This window comes from Saccopteryx bilineata, chromosome 10 (assembly GCF_036850765.1).
Source record: "Saccopteryx bilineata isolate mSacBil1 chromosome 10, mSacBil1_pri_phased_curated, whole genome shotgun sequence".
NCBI lineage: Eukaryota > Metazoa > Chordata > Mammalia > Chiroptera > Emballonuridae > Saccopteryx > Saccopteryx bilineata.
In genome coordinates this window covers 50,471,333-50,489,212 of record NC_089499.1, presented here as the reverse complement: position 1 = coordinate 50,489,212, position 17,880 = coordinate 50,471,333, and the positions used below count along the sequence as shown (strand labels likewise).

Here is a 17,880-nt window from a genome sequence, read left to right as displayed (position 1 = left end):
TTTCCCTGCCTGCCTGTCCCTGCCTCTCGCAAAATAAATAAATAAATAAACAAACAAACAAATAAATTTGAAAATGGAACTGCCTTATTACTCAGCAATTCCACTTCTGTGAACTTATAAGAAACCCAAAACAGTAATTCAAAAAAATACATGCACCTGTATATTTACTGCAGTGTTATTTACAATAGCCAAGATCTGGAAGCAGCCCATGTCCGTGGATAAAAAAGCAGTGGTGGCCCTGGCCGGTTAGCTCGGTGGTAGAGCATCGGCCTCGCGTGCAGGAGTCCCGGGTTCGATTCCCAGCCAGGGCACACAGGAGAAGTGCCCATCTGCTTCTCCACCCCTCCCCCTCTCCTGCCTCTCTCTTCCCCTCCCGCAGCTCCATTGGAGCAAAGTTGGCCTGAGCGCTGAGGATGGCTCTATGGCCATCCATAGATGGCCTGGCTGTAACAGAGCGACGCCCCAGATGGGCAGAGCATCGCTCCCTGGTGGGCGTGCAGGGTGGATCCCAGTCGGGAGCATGCGGGAGTCTGTCTGACTGCCTCCCTGTTTCCAGCTTCAGAAAAATACAAAAAAAAAAAAAAAAAAAAAAGCATTGGTACCTTTACAAAATGGACTACTACCTGGCCATAAAAAAGGAAATCTTACATTTTGTGAATAATGTACTATCATTAGAATTATATACAGTATTAGAATTAAATAGTAATAATAATGTAAACACAGACACTATTTTAACCACGTTGACATAGCTTCAGTGAGAGGATATGGGGTGGTCAAGTACAGTGATTAAAAAAAAAATTTACTTAATTGATTTTAGTAAGAGAAGAAGGGAAAGACAGAACATAGATCTGTTCCTGTACATGCCCTGACTGGGGAATCAAACTAGCAACCTCTGTGCTTCAGGACAATGAAGAGCAGTGATTTTTTTTTTTTAAGTGAGAGGAGAGGAGATAGTGAGGCAGACTCCCGCATGTGTCCCAACCAGGATCCGCCCAGCAACCCCTGTCTGGGGCCAATGCTCAAATCAACCAAGCTATCCTCAGCACCTGAGGCTGACATTCGGACCAATCAAGCCAGTGGAGAGGAAGAGAGAGAGAAGAGGGAGAGGAAGGGGAAGAGAAGCAGACAGTTGCTCCTCATGTGTGCCTTGACTAGGGGTCGAACCTGAGATTTCCACACTCCAGGCTGATGCTCTATCCACTCAGCCTACTGGCCAGGGCAAGAGCAGTGATTCTTTTTTTTTTTTAATTGATTTTAATTTAGTATGTTTATATAGATTCTATTGTTGCCCCGAATGCATCCCCCCTCCCCTGAAGAGCAGTGATTCTTTTTTTTTTTTTTTTTTTTTTTTACAGAGGCAGAGATAGACAGGGACAGACAGACAGGAATGGAGAGAGATGAGAAGCATCAATCATCAGTTTCTCGTTGTGCGTTGCGACTTCTTAGTTGTTCATTGATTGCTTTCTCACATGTGCCTTGACCGTGGGCCTTCAGCAGACCGAGTAACCCCCTGCTGGAGCCAGCGACCTTGGGTCCAAGCTGGTGAGCTCTTTGCTCAAGCCAGATGAGTCGGCGCTCAAGCTGGCGACCTCGGGGTCTCGAACCTGGGTCCTTCCGCATCCCAGTCCGACGCTCTATCCACTGCGCCACCACCTGGTCAGGCAAGAGCAGTGATTCTTAAAGCATGGTTCCTAGACCAGCACATCTGCATCATCTGGGAGTTTGCTTAAACTGAAAATTCTTGGGTCATAGCTCAGACCCCACTGATTCAGAAGCTCTAGGAGTGGGGTTGGCAATCTGTGTATTAAGAAGTTTAGTGATGTTAACATTTGAAAACTGTGGTAGAGAAAGAAAGCAGATCAGTAAGTAGGTTTTCTCAACATTAAGTAAACAGTGGAAGAAAGGTAAGAGCTGAAAAGGTTTACCCTGGATAGTGAAAATTAGGAGACTGCATTAAAAAATCATAACCTAATAAAAACTACCTAATGCTAGGCAAACAATAGTTTGATTTAAAAATAATTTAAGAACTACTGCTTTTAGGGACAGACTTTACTTACTAAATATGCACTGTGCAGAATGCTATGGACTGAAAACATACTAAGTCTAGTGAAGGAGTGCTATGAAGACAGGAAACAGTTGAGGTTTTCATAGACAACAGGCTTACACAGAAGAGAAGCATTAAGGCAGTGGTTCTCAAAGTGTGCGCCCTAGAAGATTTCTAGGTGCGCCCTATGGTATTCCAGAGAAATATGTGCCTTTTGGGGACCAAAAAACCAACAGGGTTTTTGGAGTTTAGATTTTTGGGGGACAGAGTTGTGGGGAATTGGCTGTAAGCTGACAGTCTGCCCAACCCCCACCTCACTTGCCTGATTAGGTCGCAAAAGGCTGTTAAGCTGTGGTACTGGATTATTTACACTACACCGATGTTCCCCAGAAAGACTGGAGGCAAGTTTCTTCTATCCTTTGCTTGGTGTAAAGTTATGATGATATGTGTATGGTGGGGGTTTTCTGCACTCAACACAAGGGTAAAAAGAGAGGAATTCTTCAATGTATTGATGAGGAAATGAATTTGCCTTTCAAATATATCCCCAAACACTGAAAAAATCGCTGGGACAAAGCAGGCTCATGTTTCTCATAAACACAAGAATGAAAAAACTTAACACATTTGCGCCGGGACCTGCCAAATTTACTAAATCTTAGAGAATGTATCTATATATATAAAAAGACAACTTTTTTTGTCGTTTTTTTAACCCCTCTTTTTTACAAATTCTAAAAAACATAAAAAATGTAACATAAAAATGTTTTTTAATGTCAGAATAAATTTAATTTTGTCATTTGTTTAATTACCATAAAAGCATGCTTGCACTTTATATATTTTTTCTTTAATATTTGACTTAATTATTACAACGTATTTCTCAGAAATTTGTATATATCATGTTCCTACAATTATTAGTAGGATTTTAAATGTGCCCCAACTTCAAAAAGTTTGAGAACCACTGCATTAAGGTATAGTGACAGCAGACACCTAAACATGGAATGTAGAACCAGGCACTTCCTTCCTGCCTTTAGAGCTGCCTGAGCTCTGGCCTGTCCTGGGTGCCACTGAACCTGGGTTCTAGTCCTAACTCGAGCATTCATTAGAAATAAAAGAGGGTTGGACTGGTTGTCCTTTGGGGGGTCATTACCATTTCAAAATTCTATGGCTTTGAGATGGGGCCTGCTAGATCTTTCAGGGACCACTTACCTGAAAGGGACAAGGTGGATAAACACTGACTGCAATGGGTCTTGAAGAGAGATTATTTGTACATTCATATGCATAGCAGAATTATTTACAATAGCCACAAGCTGGAAGGACCCGTGTCCATCAACATATACATGGATAAGACTTCCAGTCAAGATGGTGGAGTAGGTAAACGCAGTGCTCACCTCCTCCTCCAACCACATCAGAATTACAACTCAATTACAGAACAACCATCACTGAGAACTGAAGTCTAGCTAAACAGAATGTCTGTAACGGGTAGGAGGGTGAAGACACGGAAAGGGCAGGTCTCACACTCATGGTGTGGTGATTAAGAATCAGGAGGGGTGTCTTGGCTTCAGAGGCCTGCCTGTGGAGTGAGAGGTTCCAGCATCACCCTGGGCTCCCCAGGCAGGGAACTCGGTGGAAGGAAGAGGAGTGCCACAACGCCTGTGAAATGAGTGTGGATTGTGTCTGAGGCAGAGGTCTGCTGGAGACCTAGGCATCCTCTTGAGGGGCCTAGCAATGGACTCGCTGGCTCACAGACTCGCTCCCTGTGGGCTCCAGTGCAGAGGCTACAGCTGGAAAAGCACCAGGGTCATACGGGGAGAAAATAAATTGACTAGCTTCCAGGCAAGGGCTTGAGAAGCAAGGATAAGGGCAGCTTTCTCCGGGGACAGAGAACTCCTTTGTTGAGCACTCCTTTGATAGAGCAGGCAGACCTCGGACCACATCTGAGGTCTCCATTAACCTAATACTGTTCAGCCAACACTGGTGATTCTCTGAGACCCTGTCCCACCCAACTAGAGTGCTGGGCCCAAAACTCTTCCAGTGGCTTTTCTACACAAGGGCCTGCCCTGGCTCAAGCTGCAGACTTTCCCCAAATCTCTTAAAGGTCCGCAAACCTCAAACGAGCAGCGTCCATTTTATCTCTTGCTAAGCAGCCCCAAGCCTGGCACAAGCGGTGACTAGTCTCCACTTGCTTGTTGTGGCTTGGAATATAGCTTCAACTAAGTGATCACATGCCTGGCACAAGTAGTGGCTGTCCTTAGCTCACACTGTGGTTTTAAAGGACCTCCGGGACACCATCAAGCACACTAACAATCAGATCATAGAAGTACCAGAAGGAGAAGAGAGACAGCAACGGACAGAAAACCTATTTGAAGAAATGAATGAAAACTTTCCTAACCTGGTAAAGGAAACAGACATGTGAGTCCAAGAAGCACAGAGTCCCAAATAAGGGCCATACCAAGACATAATTAAAATGCCAAAGGTTAAAGACAAAGAATCTTAAAGTAGCAAGAAAAAAGTAGTTATGTACATGGGAGCTCCACAGGCCAGAGGGACTGGCACCAAATATTCAAAGTGGTGAAAGGCAAAGACCTACAACCAAGATTACTGTACTCAGCAAGGCTATCATTTAGAATTAAAATGAGACCAAAAGCCTAAGAGAAATGGCGCCATGAGGAGCGCTACCGATAAATCTCCCCCAAATTTCAACAAGTTCTTCAACCAGACAGAAAAATCTATCCTTGGAGCATGTGGAAGTCCCATACACTGAAAACAAAGGTATGATCGAGCAAAAAACTGACTTAATATATAATCAACACTGTAGGAAATAAGACAGAGAAATGAACACTCCACCTTCCTCATTAACCTGAGCAAGGGCTGCTTTCACTTGGAACTGAGAGAGAGTGAGGGTTAAGGGTGTGGAGGGAGCCAGGCTGCAGCACAGACATCCAAGCCCAGGAAAGAGCGTGTCTGCAGTGACTCAGCCAACGCGAGCTAACGGCAGCGCAGGACCCTGGCAAAGACGGGCGAGCAGAAGCCGCCATTAGCCCCAATATCCTGGTTGGCAAGCGTGAATAGTGTGCGAGAGGTTCCTCCCGGGCGTGGGCGCCCATGTTTCTGGACAGAGGGGCAGGGTCAGAGGCCTTTGCGTGGTCTATGACCAGAGTCTAGGTGTGGTCCCTGCACCCTGAACAGCGGCGCACGGGGAGTGCGTGAAAACGAACTTCCCTACGCCCAAACTTCTCTGGGCAGGTGAGGCGCCTCACCCAGCCATTCAAGCTAACATCCCCGGGAAGAAAAAATATGAAAGCGTTAGGCAGAGGGGCGTGCAAACAACTTGCAGTCTGTCTCTGAAGAAGATCTGCGGATCCAATTGCTGGAATTAGCTTAACCCACAGTCTGCTCACCTCCCAACTGACCTACGCGGCTCTGACAAGAGGCGTGACATGTTTGAGTGCCTCTTGCTATGCACATAGGGGTGGGGGCAACTTCTGATTGGCAGAGCTTTCATACTCAGGGCTATACATTAAAAAGAGGGGCTTGGCAGCTTTTAAGACCTCCTGTTCTGCAGGCAGCGACTAGGGCATCTTCTTCCCAGTCAAAACAGGTTACAAAGTACAAAAAGCCTGGGGAGAGTGGTTCCACAGAGTGCTGAGGCATACTGGACACACCTGGAGGTGCATAGAAAGGCACCTTGAGAGCAACTGGCTCCCAGACCCGCCTGATTACGCTGGTGGCTCTGACTGAGAGAGCCTTACCCAGAGCCCTGTGCTGAGTGGAGAGAGTGGGGATTTGCCAGCTCTTTGAGCCTCTTACTCTCTAGGCAGAGGCAGCGGCAACCCCATAGCCTGATCATCAGGCTGCTAATTCAGGAAGGAGGGACTAGGAGAGAGGCTCCGGGAAAATGGACTCTCTCATTGTCGGAGCCTGCAAATGCTAACAAGCCTCGACTGCGAGACTGAAGCTTAATATATGACATCGCCGTAGAGACTTATCAACTGCAAATATCTACCTAAGTATGCCACAGGGTCAGAGCCTGGGGTACAGAGTCACCAACCAGGAAGAGGGAGAGGAAAGAAAAAGCAAGAAGATAATCTCTCTAAATCAAGAAAAATCCACAGACTTTATAACTTTTTCCATTTTTTTTCCTTTCACCTTCTTGTCTTTATTATTATTTTTTTCTCTTCCACCTTGGTCCATTTATTCTCTGCCCGTCTTATTCTTTCCCCTTCTTGAACTACACTATCCATAAGTGTTACATCTCCCATTTTCTTTCTTTTCTTCCTCCTTTCTCTCTATGAGGGTTACACTCCAAAACCTTTAACTCACTCTCTCTTTTTTCTTCTTTTCCTTTTTCCCTTTTTCTTTTTTCTCCCTATTAGTTTCTCTTTTCTCCTTTACTTTTCCTCTCATTCAATCTTCAATCACGAACAAATTATTTTATTTGGTGCCTGACCTGTGGTGGCGCAGTGGATAAAGCGTCAACCTGGAAACACTGAGGTTGATAAAGCGTCAACCTGGAAACACTGAGGTTGCTGGTTCAAAACCCTGGCTTGCCTGGTCAAGGCATATATGGGAGTTGATGCTTCCTGCTCCTCCCCCTTCTCTCTCTCTCTCTCTCTCCCCCCTTCTCTCCTCTCTAAAGTGAATAAATAAAAAAATGTAAAAAAAAAAGTTAAAAAAATTTATTTTATTTGGGATTCAGATTTTTTTTCTTTGTGGCACTTTGGGTGCTTTTGACTCGCTTTTTAACTCATTAGCATTCCCTCCAACCCTGGCTCTTTATTCTACCTAGTTTTTGCTCCACTTAATACAATAGTAATTTTTCCCCCTTTTTCCTGTTTCCCTCTTATCCCTCTCATTATATCTCTTAGTCGACCATCACTTACAAGCAAATCATTTTATTCTTGACACAAATTTTTTCCTTTTTTGCATTTTGTGGGTCCCTATCTCCTTTTTTGCCCCTTTATCACTTCTCCCCAACTCAGGCCCTCCATTATAGGTAGTTTTTGTTCCATTTAGCACAATATAATTCATAGTTCATCACAAAATTTTCTCGAGAAGGGGAGAGGAGAAGAAAAAAAGAGGGAAACAATAAATTTTCTTTTTCTTCTTTCCATTTTTTTCTTTTTCTTTTTTTGTATTTTTCTGAAGCTGGAAATGGGGAGAGACAGTCAGACAGACTCCTGCATGCGCCCAACCGGGATCCACCCGGCATGCCCACCAGGGGCGACACTCTGCCCACCAGGAGGCGATGCTCTGCCCCTCCGGGGCGTCGCTCTGCCGAGACCAGAGCCACTCTAGCGCCTGGGGCAGAGGCCAAGGAGCCATCCCCAGCACCTGGGCCATCTTTGCTCCAATGGAGCCTTGGCTGCGGGAGGGGAAGAGAGAGACAGAGAGGAAGGAGGGGGGGTGGAGAAGCAAATGGGCGCTTCTCCTATGTGCCCTGGCCAGGAATCGAACTCGGGTCCCCCGCACGCCAGGCCGACGCTCTACCGCTGAGCCAACCGGCCGGGTCACTTTTTTTTTTCTTTTCTTTTTTTTCACTTTTTATTCTTTATTAATTCTCATTAGTGCTATCAACAAAACCACCCTCAGATGCCATTATGGAAAAGGAAATCGAATATCATGGATACAAAAGACAGAGGTGTAGCACAGATAGATGAGGAAAAGTCTATGGAGAAAAAATTTAATATATTGGAAACCTTGGAGCTAAATGACAGAGAATTTAAAATAGAAATCCTAAAAATACTCAGAGATATACAAGAAAACACAGAAAGACAATTTAGGGAACTCAGAAAACTCAATGAACACAAAGAATATATTACCAAGGAAATTGAAACTATAAAAACAAATCAAACAGAGATGAAAAACTCAATTCATGAACTGAAAAACAAGGTAACAAGCTTAGCTAATAGAATAGGCCAGACAGAAGGTAGGATTAGTGACATAGAAGACAAGCAACTTGAGGCACATCAGAGAGAAAAAGAGAGAGACTCAAAAATTAAAAAAAAAGAAAAGCCCTACAGGAACTGTCTGACTCCATCAAAAAGACTAACATAAGAATAATAGGTATATCAGAGGGAGAAGAGAGAGAAAATGGAACGGAGAACATATTCAAATAATAGAGAACTTCCCAAGCCTGTGGAAAGAACTAAAGCCTCAAATTCAAGAAGCAAACAGAACACCGAGTTTTCTTAACCCCAACAAACCTACTCCAAGGCACATCATAATGAAATTGGCACAAACCAACAACAAAGAAAAAATTCTCAAGGCAGCCAGGGAAAAGAAGAATACAACATATAAAGGAAGGCCTATTAGATTATTATCAGAGATCTCAGCAGAAACTCTACAAGCTAGAAGAGAGTGGACCCCAATATTTAAAGTCCTGAAAGAGAGGAACTTTCAGCCAAGAATACTATACCCATCAAAGCTATCCTTCAAATACGAAGGAGAAATAAAAACATTCACAGATACAGAAAAGATGAGGGAATTTATCATTAGAAAACCCCCACTCCAGGAAATACTAAAGGGGGTTTTCCAACCAGATACAAAGAACAAAACAAAACAAAACCACAAGTAAAAGCTCCACCAAGAACACAATAAAACCAAATTTAAACTGTGACAACAAAAACAAAAACAAAAAAAAAAAGGGGGGGGGGAGGACAGAGATTAATAGTAGCAACGGACGATGGAGTGCAGAAGCATTCATAAGATAGTGTACTACAATCAACATGGTAGGTACCCTTTTCATTACTTAATGGTAACCACCCTTGAAAAAACCACCACAGAAGAACATAAAGGTAGCAACAGAGTAAAGAAGTATGGAATACAACCAAACAAAAACAAATGATAGAAAAACAAAAGAGAAGAATCAAACAAGATACAAAACTATCAGAAAGCAATTTATAAAATGGCAATAGGGAACCCACAAGTGTCAATAATTACACTAAATATAAATGGATTAAACTCACCAATAAAAAGACACAGAGTAGCAGAATGGATTAAAAAAGAAAATCCAACTGTATGCTGCTTACAAGAAACACATCTAAGCAACAGGGATAAAAACAAATTCAAAGTGAAAGGCTGGAAAATAATACTCCAAGCAAATAACATAAAAAAAAAGCAGGTGTAGCAATACTCATATCTAATAATGCTGTCTACAAGACAGAAAAAGTACTCAGAGACAAAAATGGTCATTTCATAATGATTAAGGGGATACTGAATCAAGAAGACATAACAATTCTTGATATATATGCATCAAACCAAGGAGCACCAAAATATATAAGATAGCTACTTATTGACCTAAAAACAAAAACTGACAATAATACAATCATACTTGGAGACCTCCATACATCACTGACGGCTCTAGATCGTTCATCCAAACAGAAAATCAATGAAGATATATTGGCCTTGAAAAAAAAAAAAAAAAAAAAAAGATATATTGGCCTTAAATGAAACACTAGAGCACCCGGATATGATAGACATCTACAGGACATTTCATCCCAAAGTGACAGAGTATACATTTTTCTCTAGTGTACATGGAACATTCTAAAGAATTGACCATATGTTGGGCCACAAAAATAACATCAGCAAATTCAGAAAAATAGAAATTGTACCAAGCATATTTTCTGATCATAAAGCCTTGAAACTAGAATTCAACTGAAAAAAGAGGGAAAAAAAAGCACAAAAATATGAAAACTAAACAACATACTTTTAAAAAATGAATGGATCAAAGAAGAAATAGACGCAGAGATCAAAAGATATATACAGACAAATGAAAATGACAATACGACATATGAGAATCTCTGGGATGCAGCAAAAGCAGTAATAAGAGGGAAATTCATATCACTTCAGACCTATATGAACAAACAAGAGAGAGCCCAAGTAAACCACCTAACTTCACACCTTAAGGAACTAGAAAAAGAAGAACAAAGACAACCCAAAATCAGCCGAAGAAAGGAAATAAAATAAATAAAATTCAGAGCAGAGCCCTGGCCGGTTGGCTCAGTGGTAGAGCATCGACCTGGCATGCAGAAGTCTCAGGTTCGATTCCCGGCCAGGGCACACAGGAGAAGCGCCCATCTGCTTCTCCACCCCTCCCCCTCTCCTTCCTCTCTGTCTCTCTCTTCCCCTCCCGCAGCCGAGGCTCCACTGGAGCAAAGATGGCCCGGGTGCTGGGGATGGCTCCTTGGCCTCTGCCCCAGGCACTAGAGTGGCTCTGGTCGCAACAGAGCAATGCCCCGGAGGGGCAGAGCATCGCCCCCTGGTGAGCAGAGCTTGCCCCTGGTGGGCGTGCCGAGTAGATCCCAGTCGGGCGCATGCGGGAGTCTGTCTGACTGTCTCTCCCCATTTCCAGCTTCAGAGAAATACAAAAAAAAAAGAAAAAAAATTCAGAGCAGAAATAAATGAAATAAAGAACAGAAAAACTATAGAAAAAAATTAATAAAACAAGGAGCTGGTTCTTTGAAAAGATCAACAAAATTGACAAACCCTTGGCAAAACTCACCAAGGAAAAAAGAGAAAGGACTCATATAAACAAAATCCAAAGTGAAAGAGGAGAAATCACCACGGACATCATAGATATACAAAGAATTATTGTAGAATACTACGAAAAACTATATACCACCAAATTCAACAATCTAGAAGAAATGGATAAATTCCTAGAACAATACAACCTTCCTAGACTGAGTCATGAAGAAGCAGAAAGCCTAAACAGACCAATTAGCAGGGAGGAAATAGAAAACACTATAAAAACCTCCCCAAAAATAAAAGTCCAGGCCCAGACGGTTATACTAGTGAATTCTATCAAACATTCAAAGAAGACTTGGTTCCTATTTTACTCAATGTCTTCCAAAAAATTGAAGAATAAGCAATACTTCCAAACACATTTTATAAGGCCAACATAACCCTCATACCGAAATCTGGCAAGGACAGCACAAAAAAAGAAAACTACAGACCAATATCTCTAATGAATACAGAATACTAGCAAATTGAATACAACCGCATATTAAAAAAATAATACATCATGATCAAGTGGGATTCATCCCAGAATCTCAAGGATGGTTCAACATACGTAAAACAGTTAACATAATACACCATATCAACAAAACAAAGAACAAAAACCACATGATCTTATTAATAGATGCAGAAAAGGCATTTGATAAAATACAACACAACTTTATGTTTAAGACACTTAACAAAATGGGTATAGAAGGAAAATATCTCAACATGATAAAGGCCATATATGATAAACCATCAGGTAACATCATATTAAATGGTATAAAATTGAGGACTTTCCCCCTTAAATCAGGAACAAGACAGGGTTTTCTACTCTCTCCACTCTTATTTAACGTGGTGCTGGAAGTTCAAGCCAGAGCAATCAGACAAGATAAAGAAATAAAAGGCATCCATATTGGAAAAGAAGAAGTAAAGGTATCACTTTTTGCAGGTGATATGATCCTATACATCGAAAACCCCAAAGACTCCACAAAAAGATTACTAGAAACAATAAACCAATACAGTAAGGTCGCAGGATACAAAATTAATATACAAAAGTCCATAGCCCTTCTATATGCCAACAATGAAACATTAGAAACCGAACTCAAAAAAATAATTCCTTTCACGATTGCAACAAAGAAAATAAAATACCTAGGAATAAACATAACAAAGAATGTAAAGGACCTATATAAGAAAACTACAAAGCATTAAGGGAAATCAAAAAAGATACAATGAGATGGAAAAATATTCCTTGTTCTTGGATAGGAAGAATAAATATAATCAAAATGGCCATATTACCCAAAGCAATATACAAATTTAATGCAATTCCCATCAAAATTCCAATGACATTTTTTAAAGAAATGGAACCAAAAATCATCAGATTTATATGGAACTATTAAAACCCCCGAATAGCCAAAGCAATCCTAAGGAAAAAGAATGAAGCTGGGGGCATTACAATACCCGACTTCAAACTATATTATAGAGCCACGACAATCAAAACAGCATGGTATTGGCAGAAAAATAGACACTCAAACCAATGGAACAGAATAGAAAGTCCAGAAATAAAACCACATATATATGGTCAAATAATTTTCGATAAAGGGGCCAAGAACACACAATGGAGAAAAGAAAGCCTCTTCAACAAATGGTGCTGGGAAAACTGGAAAGCCACATGGCAAAAGAATGAAACTCATCTACAGTTTGTCCCCTTTACTAAGATTAATTCAAAATGAATCAAAGACCTAAATATAAGACCTGAAACAATAAAGGATGTAGAAGAAGACAGAGGTACTAAACTCATGGACCTTGGTTTTAAAGAGCATTTTATGAATTTGACTCCAAAGGCAAGAGAAGTGAAGGCAAAGATAAATGAATGGGACTACATCAGACTAAGAAGTTTTTGCTCAACAAGAGAAACTGACAAGAAAATAAACAGACAGCCAACTAAATGGGAAATGATATTTTCAAACAACAGCTCAGATAAGGGCCTAATATCCAAAATATACAAAGAACTCATAAAACTCAACAACAAACAAACAACCCAATAAAAAAATGGGAAGAGGACATGAACAGACACTTCTCCCAGGAAGAAATACAAATGGCCAACAGATATATGAAAAGATGCTCATTTTCATTAGTTTATTAGAGAAATGCAAATCAAAACTACAATGAGCCTGACCAGGCAGTGGCGCAGTGGATAGAGCGTCAGACTGGGATGCAGAGGACCCAGGTTCAAGACCTCAAGGTCCCCAGCTTAGCGTGGGCTCATCTGGTTTGAGCAAAAGCCTACCAGCTTGAACCCAAGGTCGCTGGCTCGAGCAAGGGGTTACTTGGTCTGCTGAAGGCCCGCGGTCAAGGCACATATGAGAAAGCAATCAATGAACAACTAAGGTGTTGCAATGCACAACGAAAAACTAATGATTGATGCTTCTCATCTCTCCGTTGCTGTCTGTCTGTCCCTGTCTATCCCTCTCTCTGACTCTCTCTCTGTCTCTGGAAAAAAAACCCAAACTACAATGAGATACCACCTCACACCTATTAGATTAGCTATTTTTTATTAACAACACAGGTTGGAGAGGCTGTGGAGAAAAAGGAACCCTCATTCACTGTTGGTGGGACTGTAAAGTAGTACAACCATTATGGAAGAAAGTATGGTGGTTCCTCAAAAAACTGAAAATAGAACTACCTTATGACCCAGCAATCCCTCTACTGGGTATATACCCCAAAAACTCAGAAACATTGATACGTAAAGAAACATGCAGCCCCATGTTCATTGCAGCATTGTTCACAGTGGCCAAGACATGGAAACAATGAAAAATCCCTTCAATAGATGACTAGTTAAAGAAGATGTGGCACATATACACTATGGAATACTACTCAGCCATAAGAAATGATGACATTGGATCATTTACAACAAAATGGTTGGATCTTGATAACATTATACGGAGTGAAATAAATAAATCAGAAAAAAACAGGAACTGCATGATTCCATACATAGGTGGGACATAAAAACGAGACTAAGAGACATGGACAAGAGTATGGTGGTTGGGGGGGGGGGAGGGAAAGGGGGGGGAGGGTCACAAAGAAAACTAGATAGAAGGTGACGGAGGACAATCTGACTTTAGGTAATGGGTATACAACATAACTGAATGACAAGATAACCTGCATATGTTTCCTTTGAACATATGTACCCTGATTTATTGATGTCACCCTATTAAAATTATTTAAAAAAATGAGACCAACTTACTTTCACCATATATAAAAATAAAGTCAAACTGGATTAAAGACTAAGACCTGAAACCATAAAACTCCTTGAAAACACAGGCAGGAAACTTTTTTTTTCTTTTTTTAATTATTGAGAGGTGAGGAGGCAGAGACAGACTCCCACATGCACCCCAATTGGGATCCACCCGGCAAGCCTCCTATGGGGCGATGCTCTGCTATTCTGGGGACGCTGCTCTGTTGCTCGACAACGTGCTATTTTAGTACCTGAGGTGAGGCTATGGAGTCATCCTCAGCACCCAGGGCCAAGGTGTTCAAACTATTTGAGCCATGGCTGTGGGAGGGGAAGAGAGAGATAGAGGAGAGAGAGAGGAGAAAGAGAAGGGAAGAAGTGGAGAAGTAGATAGTCATTTCTCCAGAGTGCCTTGAATGGGAATCAAACCCAAGATTTCCACATACTGGGCCAACGCTCTACCACTAAGCCAACTGGCCAGGGCCGGCAGTAAACTCCTTGACATCACTCTTACTAGCATTTTTTTTTTTTTTACATCTTCTTGGACAAAAGAAACAAAAGAGAAAATAAGACTACATCAAACTAAAAGTTTTTGAACAGTGAAGGAAACCATCAACAAAACAAAGAAAAACTACTAAATGGAAGAAGATATTTACCAATGATACATCCAATAAAGAGTTAGCATCCAAAATATCGTATATATAAGGAATTTGAGGCAGAGCTGGGAGCCCACCCCCAGTTTGCACCTCTGCAGGAGGAAGGGTGGAAAAAAGGGAGGAGGGATGACTACTGCCTGAACGCCTGCAAACCCGGGATGAGCTTGGCCTGCGCTGTGCTGGGCCGTGCTGTCTGGGAGGTGAGCCAAAAGCCTGGAGAAGGGTAGCGCGCCCCCAGGGCCAGTCCCAGAGGGCCTGATCTGCGTCTACAGCATGAGGTTCTGCCCATTCACTGAGAGGATGTGCTTCGTCCTGAGGGCCAAGGGAATCAGGCATGAAGTCATCAACATCAACCTGAAAAATAAGCCTAAGTGGTTTTTTTGAGAAGAACCACTTTGGTCTGGTGCTGATTCTGGAAAACAGGGCCAGCTCATCTACAAGTTTGCCCTAACTTGTGCATACCTGCATGAAGCATATCCAGGGAAGAAGCTGTTGCCAAGTGACCCCTATGAGAAAGTATGCCAAAAGATGGTCTTTGAGTTATTTTCTAAGGTACCACTTTTGGTAGGATGCTTTACTAGAAATAAAAATAAGACTGCTCTGGCCTAGAAGAAGGAATTCATAAAGAATTCAGCAAGCTTGAGAAGGTTCTGACCAATAAGAAGACAACCTTCTTTGGTGGCAATTTACTTTCTATGATTGATTACTTCATCTGGCCCCGGTTTGGACAGCTGAAAGCACTGGAGTTAAATGAGTGTATAGACCACACTCCAAAGCTTAAGCTTTGGATGGCAGCCATGAGAGGAGATCCTACATTATCAGCCTCTTCATTGATGTGAAGCCCTTTCGAGGTTTCTTAAACCTGTATTTGCAGAACAGCCTGTAGGCCTGTGACTGTGGTCACTGATAGGGGCAGGAGTCAACAGTGAAGATATGTCTGATATTTTCCTTCACTAATACGAATAATAACAAGCTTTTATTTAAAAAAATATATAAGGAATTCATATGACCTAATACCTAAAAAACCAAACAATCCTATTAAAAAGTGGGTAGAGGAGCTGAATAGGCATTTTCCCCAATAGGACATACAGACAGCTAACAGACATGTGAAAAGATGTTCAACATCATTAATCATCAGGGAAATAAAAATTGCAATCATGATGAGATATCACTTCACACTTGTTAGACGGCTATCATCAATAAATCAACAACAGATGTTGGTGAGGATGTGGAGAAAAGTAAGAGAACCCTTGGGCACTGTTGGTGTGACTATAAATTGCTACAGCCACTAAGGAAAACAGTATGAAGGTTCCTCAAAAAATTAAAAATAGATCTACCACATGACCCAGCAATTCCACTTCTCGGTATTTATCTGAAGAAATCCAAAACACAGATTTGCCTTATTTGTAATAACCAAGACATGGAAGCAACCTAAGTGTCCACCGATAGACAAATGGATAAAAAATATTGGTAACATATACAACAGAATATTACTCAGCCATAAGAGTTAAATCTTGCCATTTGTGACATGATAGGATCTAGACAGTATTATGCCAAATGAAATAAGACAAATACCATATGGTTTCACTTATAATCTAAAGAACAAAATAAATGAACAAACAAAAAAGAAACAACTGATGATTATCAGATAAGAGGGAGTTTTGGGGGCTGGGTGAAAAAGGTAAAGGGATTAAGTAGTACAAATTTCCAGTTACAAATATAGTCATGGATACGAAGTAAAACACAGGAAAGAGTCAATAATACTATAATAACTATGTATGGTGTCAGATGGGTACTAGATATATCAGGGTGATCACTCTAAGTTATGTAAATGTCTAACCACTATTTGTACACTTGAAACTAACATACGCCAACTGTAATTAAAGGACCAGATAAATGGATAAACAGAATGTGGTACAAATAAGAATTATTTAGCCTTATAAAGGAAGGAAACTATGACACATGCTACAACATAGATGATATGAATGAGGCCAGTATGCTAAGTGAAATAAGCCAGTCACAAAAAGAAATACTGTAAAAATCCACTTACAGGAAGTTTAGTAGCCAGAGTAGTCAAATTCCCAGAGAAAGAAAGTAAATAGTGGTTGCCACAGGTTGGGGGAGGGAAAATGGGGCATTGTTATGTATTTAACAGTGTTTCAGTTTGGGAAGATGAAAAGAGTTCTTGAGATGGACTGTGGTGATGATTCCATGACATGTGAATGTACTTAAATGCTACTGAACTGTACACTTAAAAGTGGTTAATCGCTCCACAGCCTGCCATTAGATGGGATATTCAACTGTGCTCTCCAGCGGGCAAAGTGAAGACAAATGGAACCCTGTCGATCAGATCATGGAAATGGGCTGTACCTTATTATCTCCACCCGAGACAGCCAGGATGTTAGCTGTGATGGACCAGCTCACATGCCACACAACATCATTGAACTTGTGCAGTAGTCTGGGGGTCCATGTATTGCTCGAGGCATCGTCACAGGTCCAAATGAACACACGGCCATCCTGGGAAGACAGGAGAGTCAGGAGATGGGGGCAGGGATCCTACACTAGTAACACTAGTAATATCCTCCCAATCTGGAGCCATATTGGACCTTTGCAGGAATAGGGAGGTGGAGTCAGTGCAAAACATACCCAAGAACTCTCTGGGTTTCCACAGCTTTAAGGGCCAATTTCTAGCCCAATACCCTTGCTTTTATGCCTTCTCCCTAGGAATGCTCTTCACATAAGAAACTCCCAGGTTTCTTTCCTCATACTGGTTTCACGTATGCACTTTGCTTTGGTAACTCTCAAATTTTCTCTGGGGTTTTCCTCATGTTTGCAAAGTCATTTCCTTTTTTCAGCTTCCTCCGGCTCTGTCTAGACTTGCTCAACTGAATGGGTACGGCTGTCTAAAAACCAAGCTCAGAGAATAAGAAGGGAGGAAAAAAAAACCTGTCAAGATGGAGGACCAAATAAAACAGGCACAAGTGACATAAAAGTCCTGGCTGCCTGGCTTAATTCTTGCTTAGAGTATTGGCAGTGTACAATTAAAGGCTTGTTCTTGCCCTGGCCGGTTGGCTCAGCGGTAGAGCGTCGGCCTAGCGTGCGGAGGACCGGGTTCGATTCCCGGCCAGGGCACATAGGAGAAGCGCCCATTTGCTTCTCCACCCCTCCGCTGCGCCTTCCTCTCTGTCTCTCTCTTCCCCTCCCGCAGCCAAGGCTCCATTGGAGCAAAGATGGCCCGGGCGCTGGGGATGGCTCCTTGGCCTCTGCCCCAGGCGCTAGAGTGGCTCTGGTCGCAACATGGCGACACCCAGGATGGGCAGAGCATCGCCCCCTGGTGGGCAGAGCGTCGCCCCTGGTGGGCGTGCCGGGTGGATCCCGGTCAGGCGCATGCGGGAGTCTGTCTGACTGTCTCTCCCTGTTTCCAGCTTCAGAAAAAATGCAAAAAATAAAAAATAAAAAAA

General features: G+C 42.0%; 1 protein-coding gene, 1 non-coding gene and 1 pseudogene across 3 annotated transcripts in view; 2 read left to right on the top strand and 1 right to left on the bottom strand.

The window, feature by feature from the left end:
* SEC13 (SEC13 homolog, nuclear pore and COPII coat complex component) overlaps positions 1–17,880 on the bottom strand; it is a 56,905-nt gene that overhangs the window by 14,214 nt on the left and 24,811 nt on the right. For both annotated transcript variants that reach the window (XM_066245003.1, XM_066245002.1), the window contains exon 8: positions 16,790–16,936. In XM_066245003.1, the coding sequence (XP_066101100.1) occupies positions 16,790–16,936 (147 nt within the window). The remainder of the gene's footprint in view (positions 1–16,789; positions 16,937–17,880) is intronic.
* TRNAA-CGC (transfer RNA alanine (anticodon CGC)) lies at positions 236–311 on the top strand. Its single transcript has one exon. It is a non-coding gene; the product is annotated as a tRNA-Ala (tRNA).
* LOC136314550 (glutathione S-transferase omega-1 pseudogene) lies at positions 13,657–15,326 on the top strand (annotated as a pseudogene).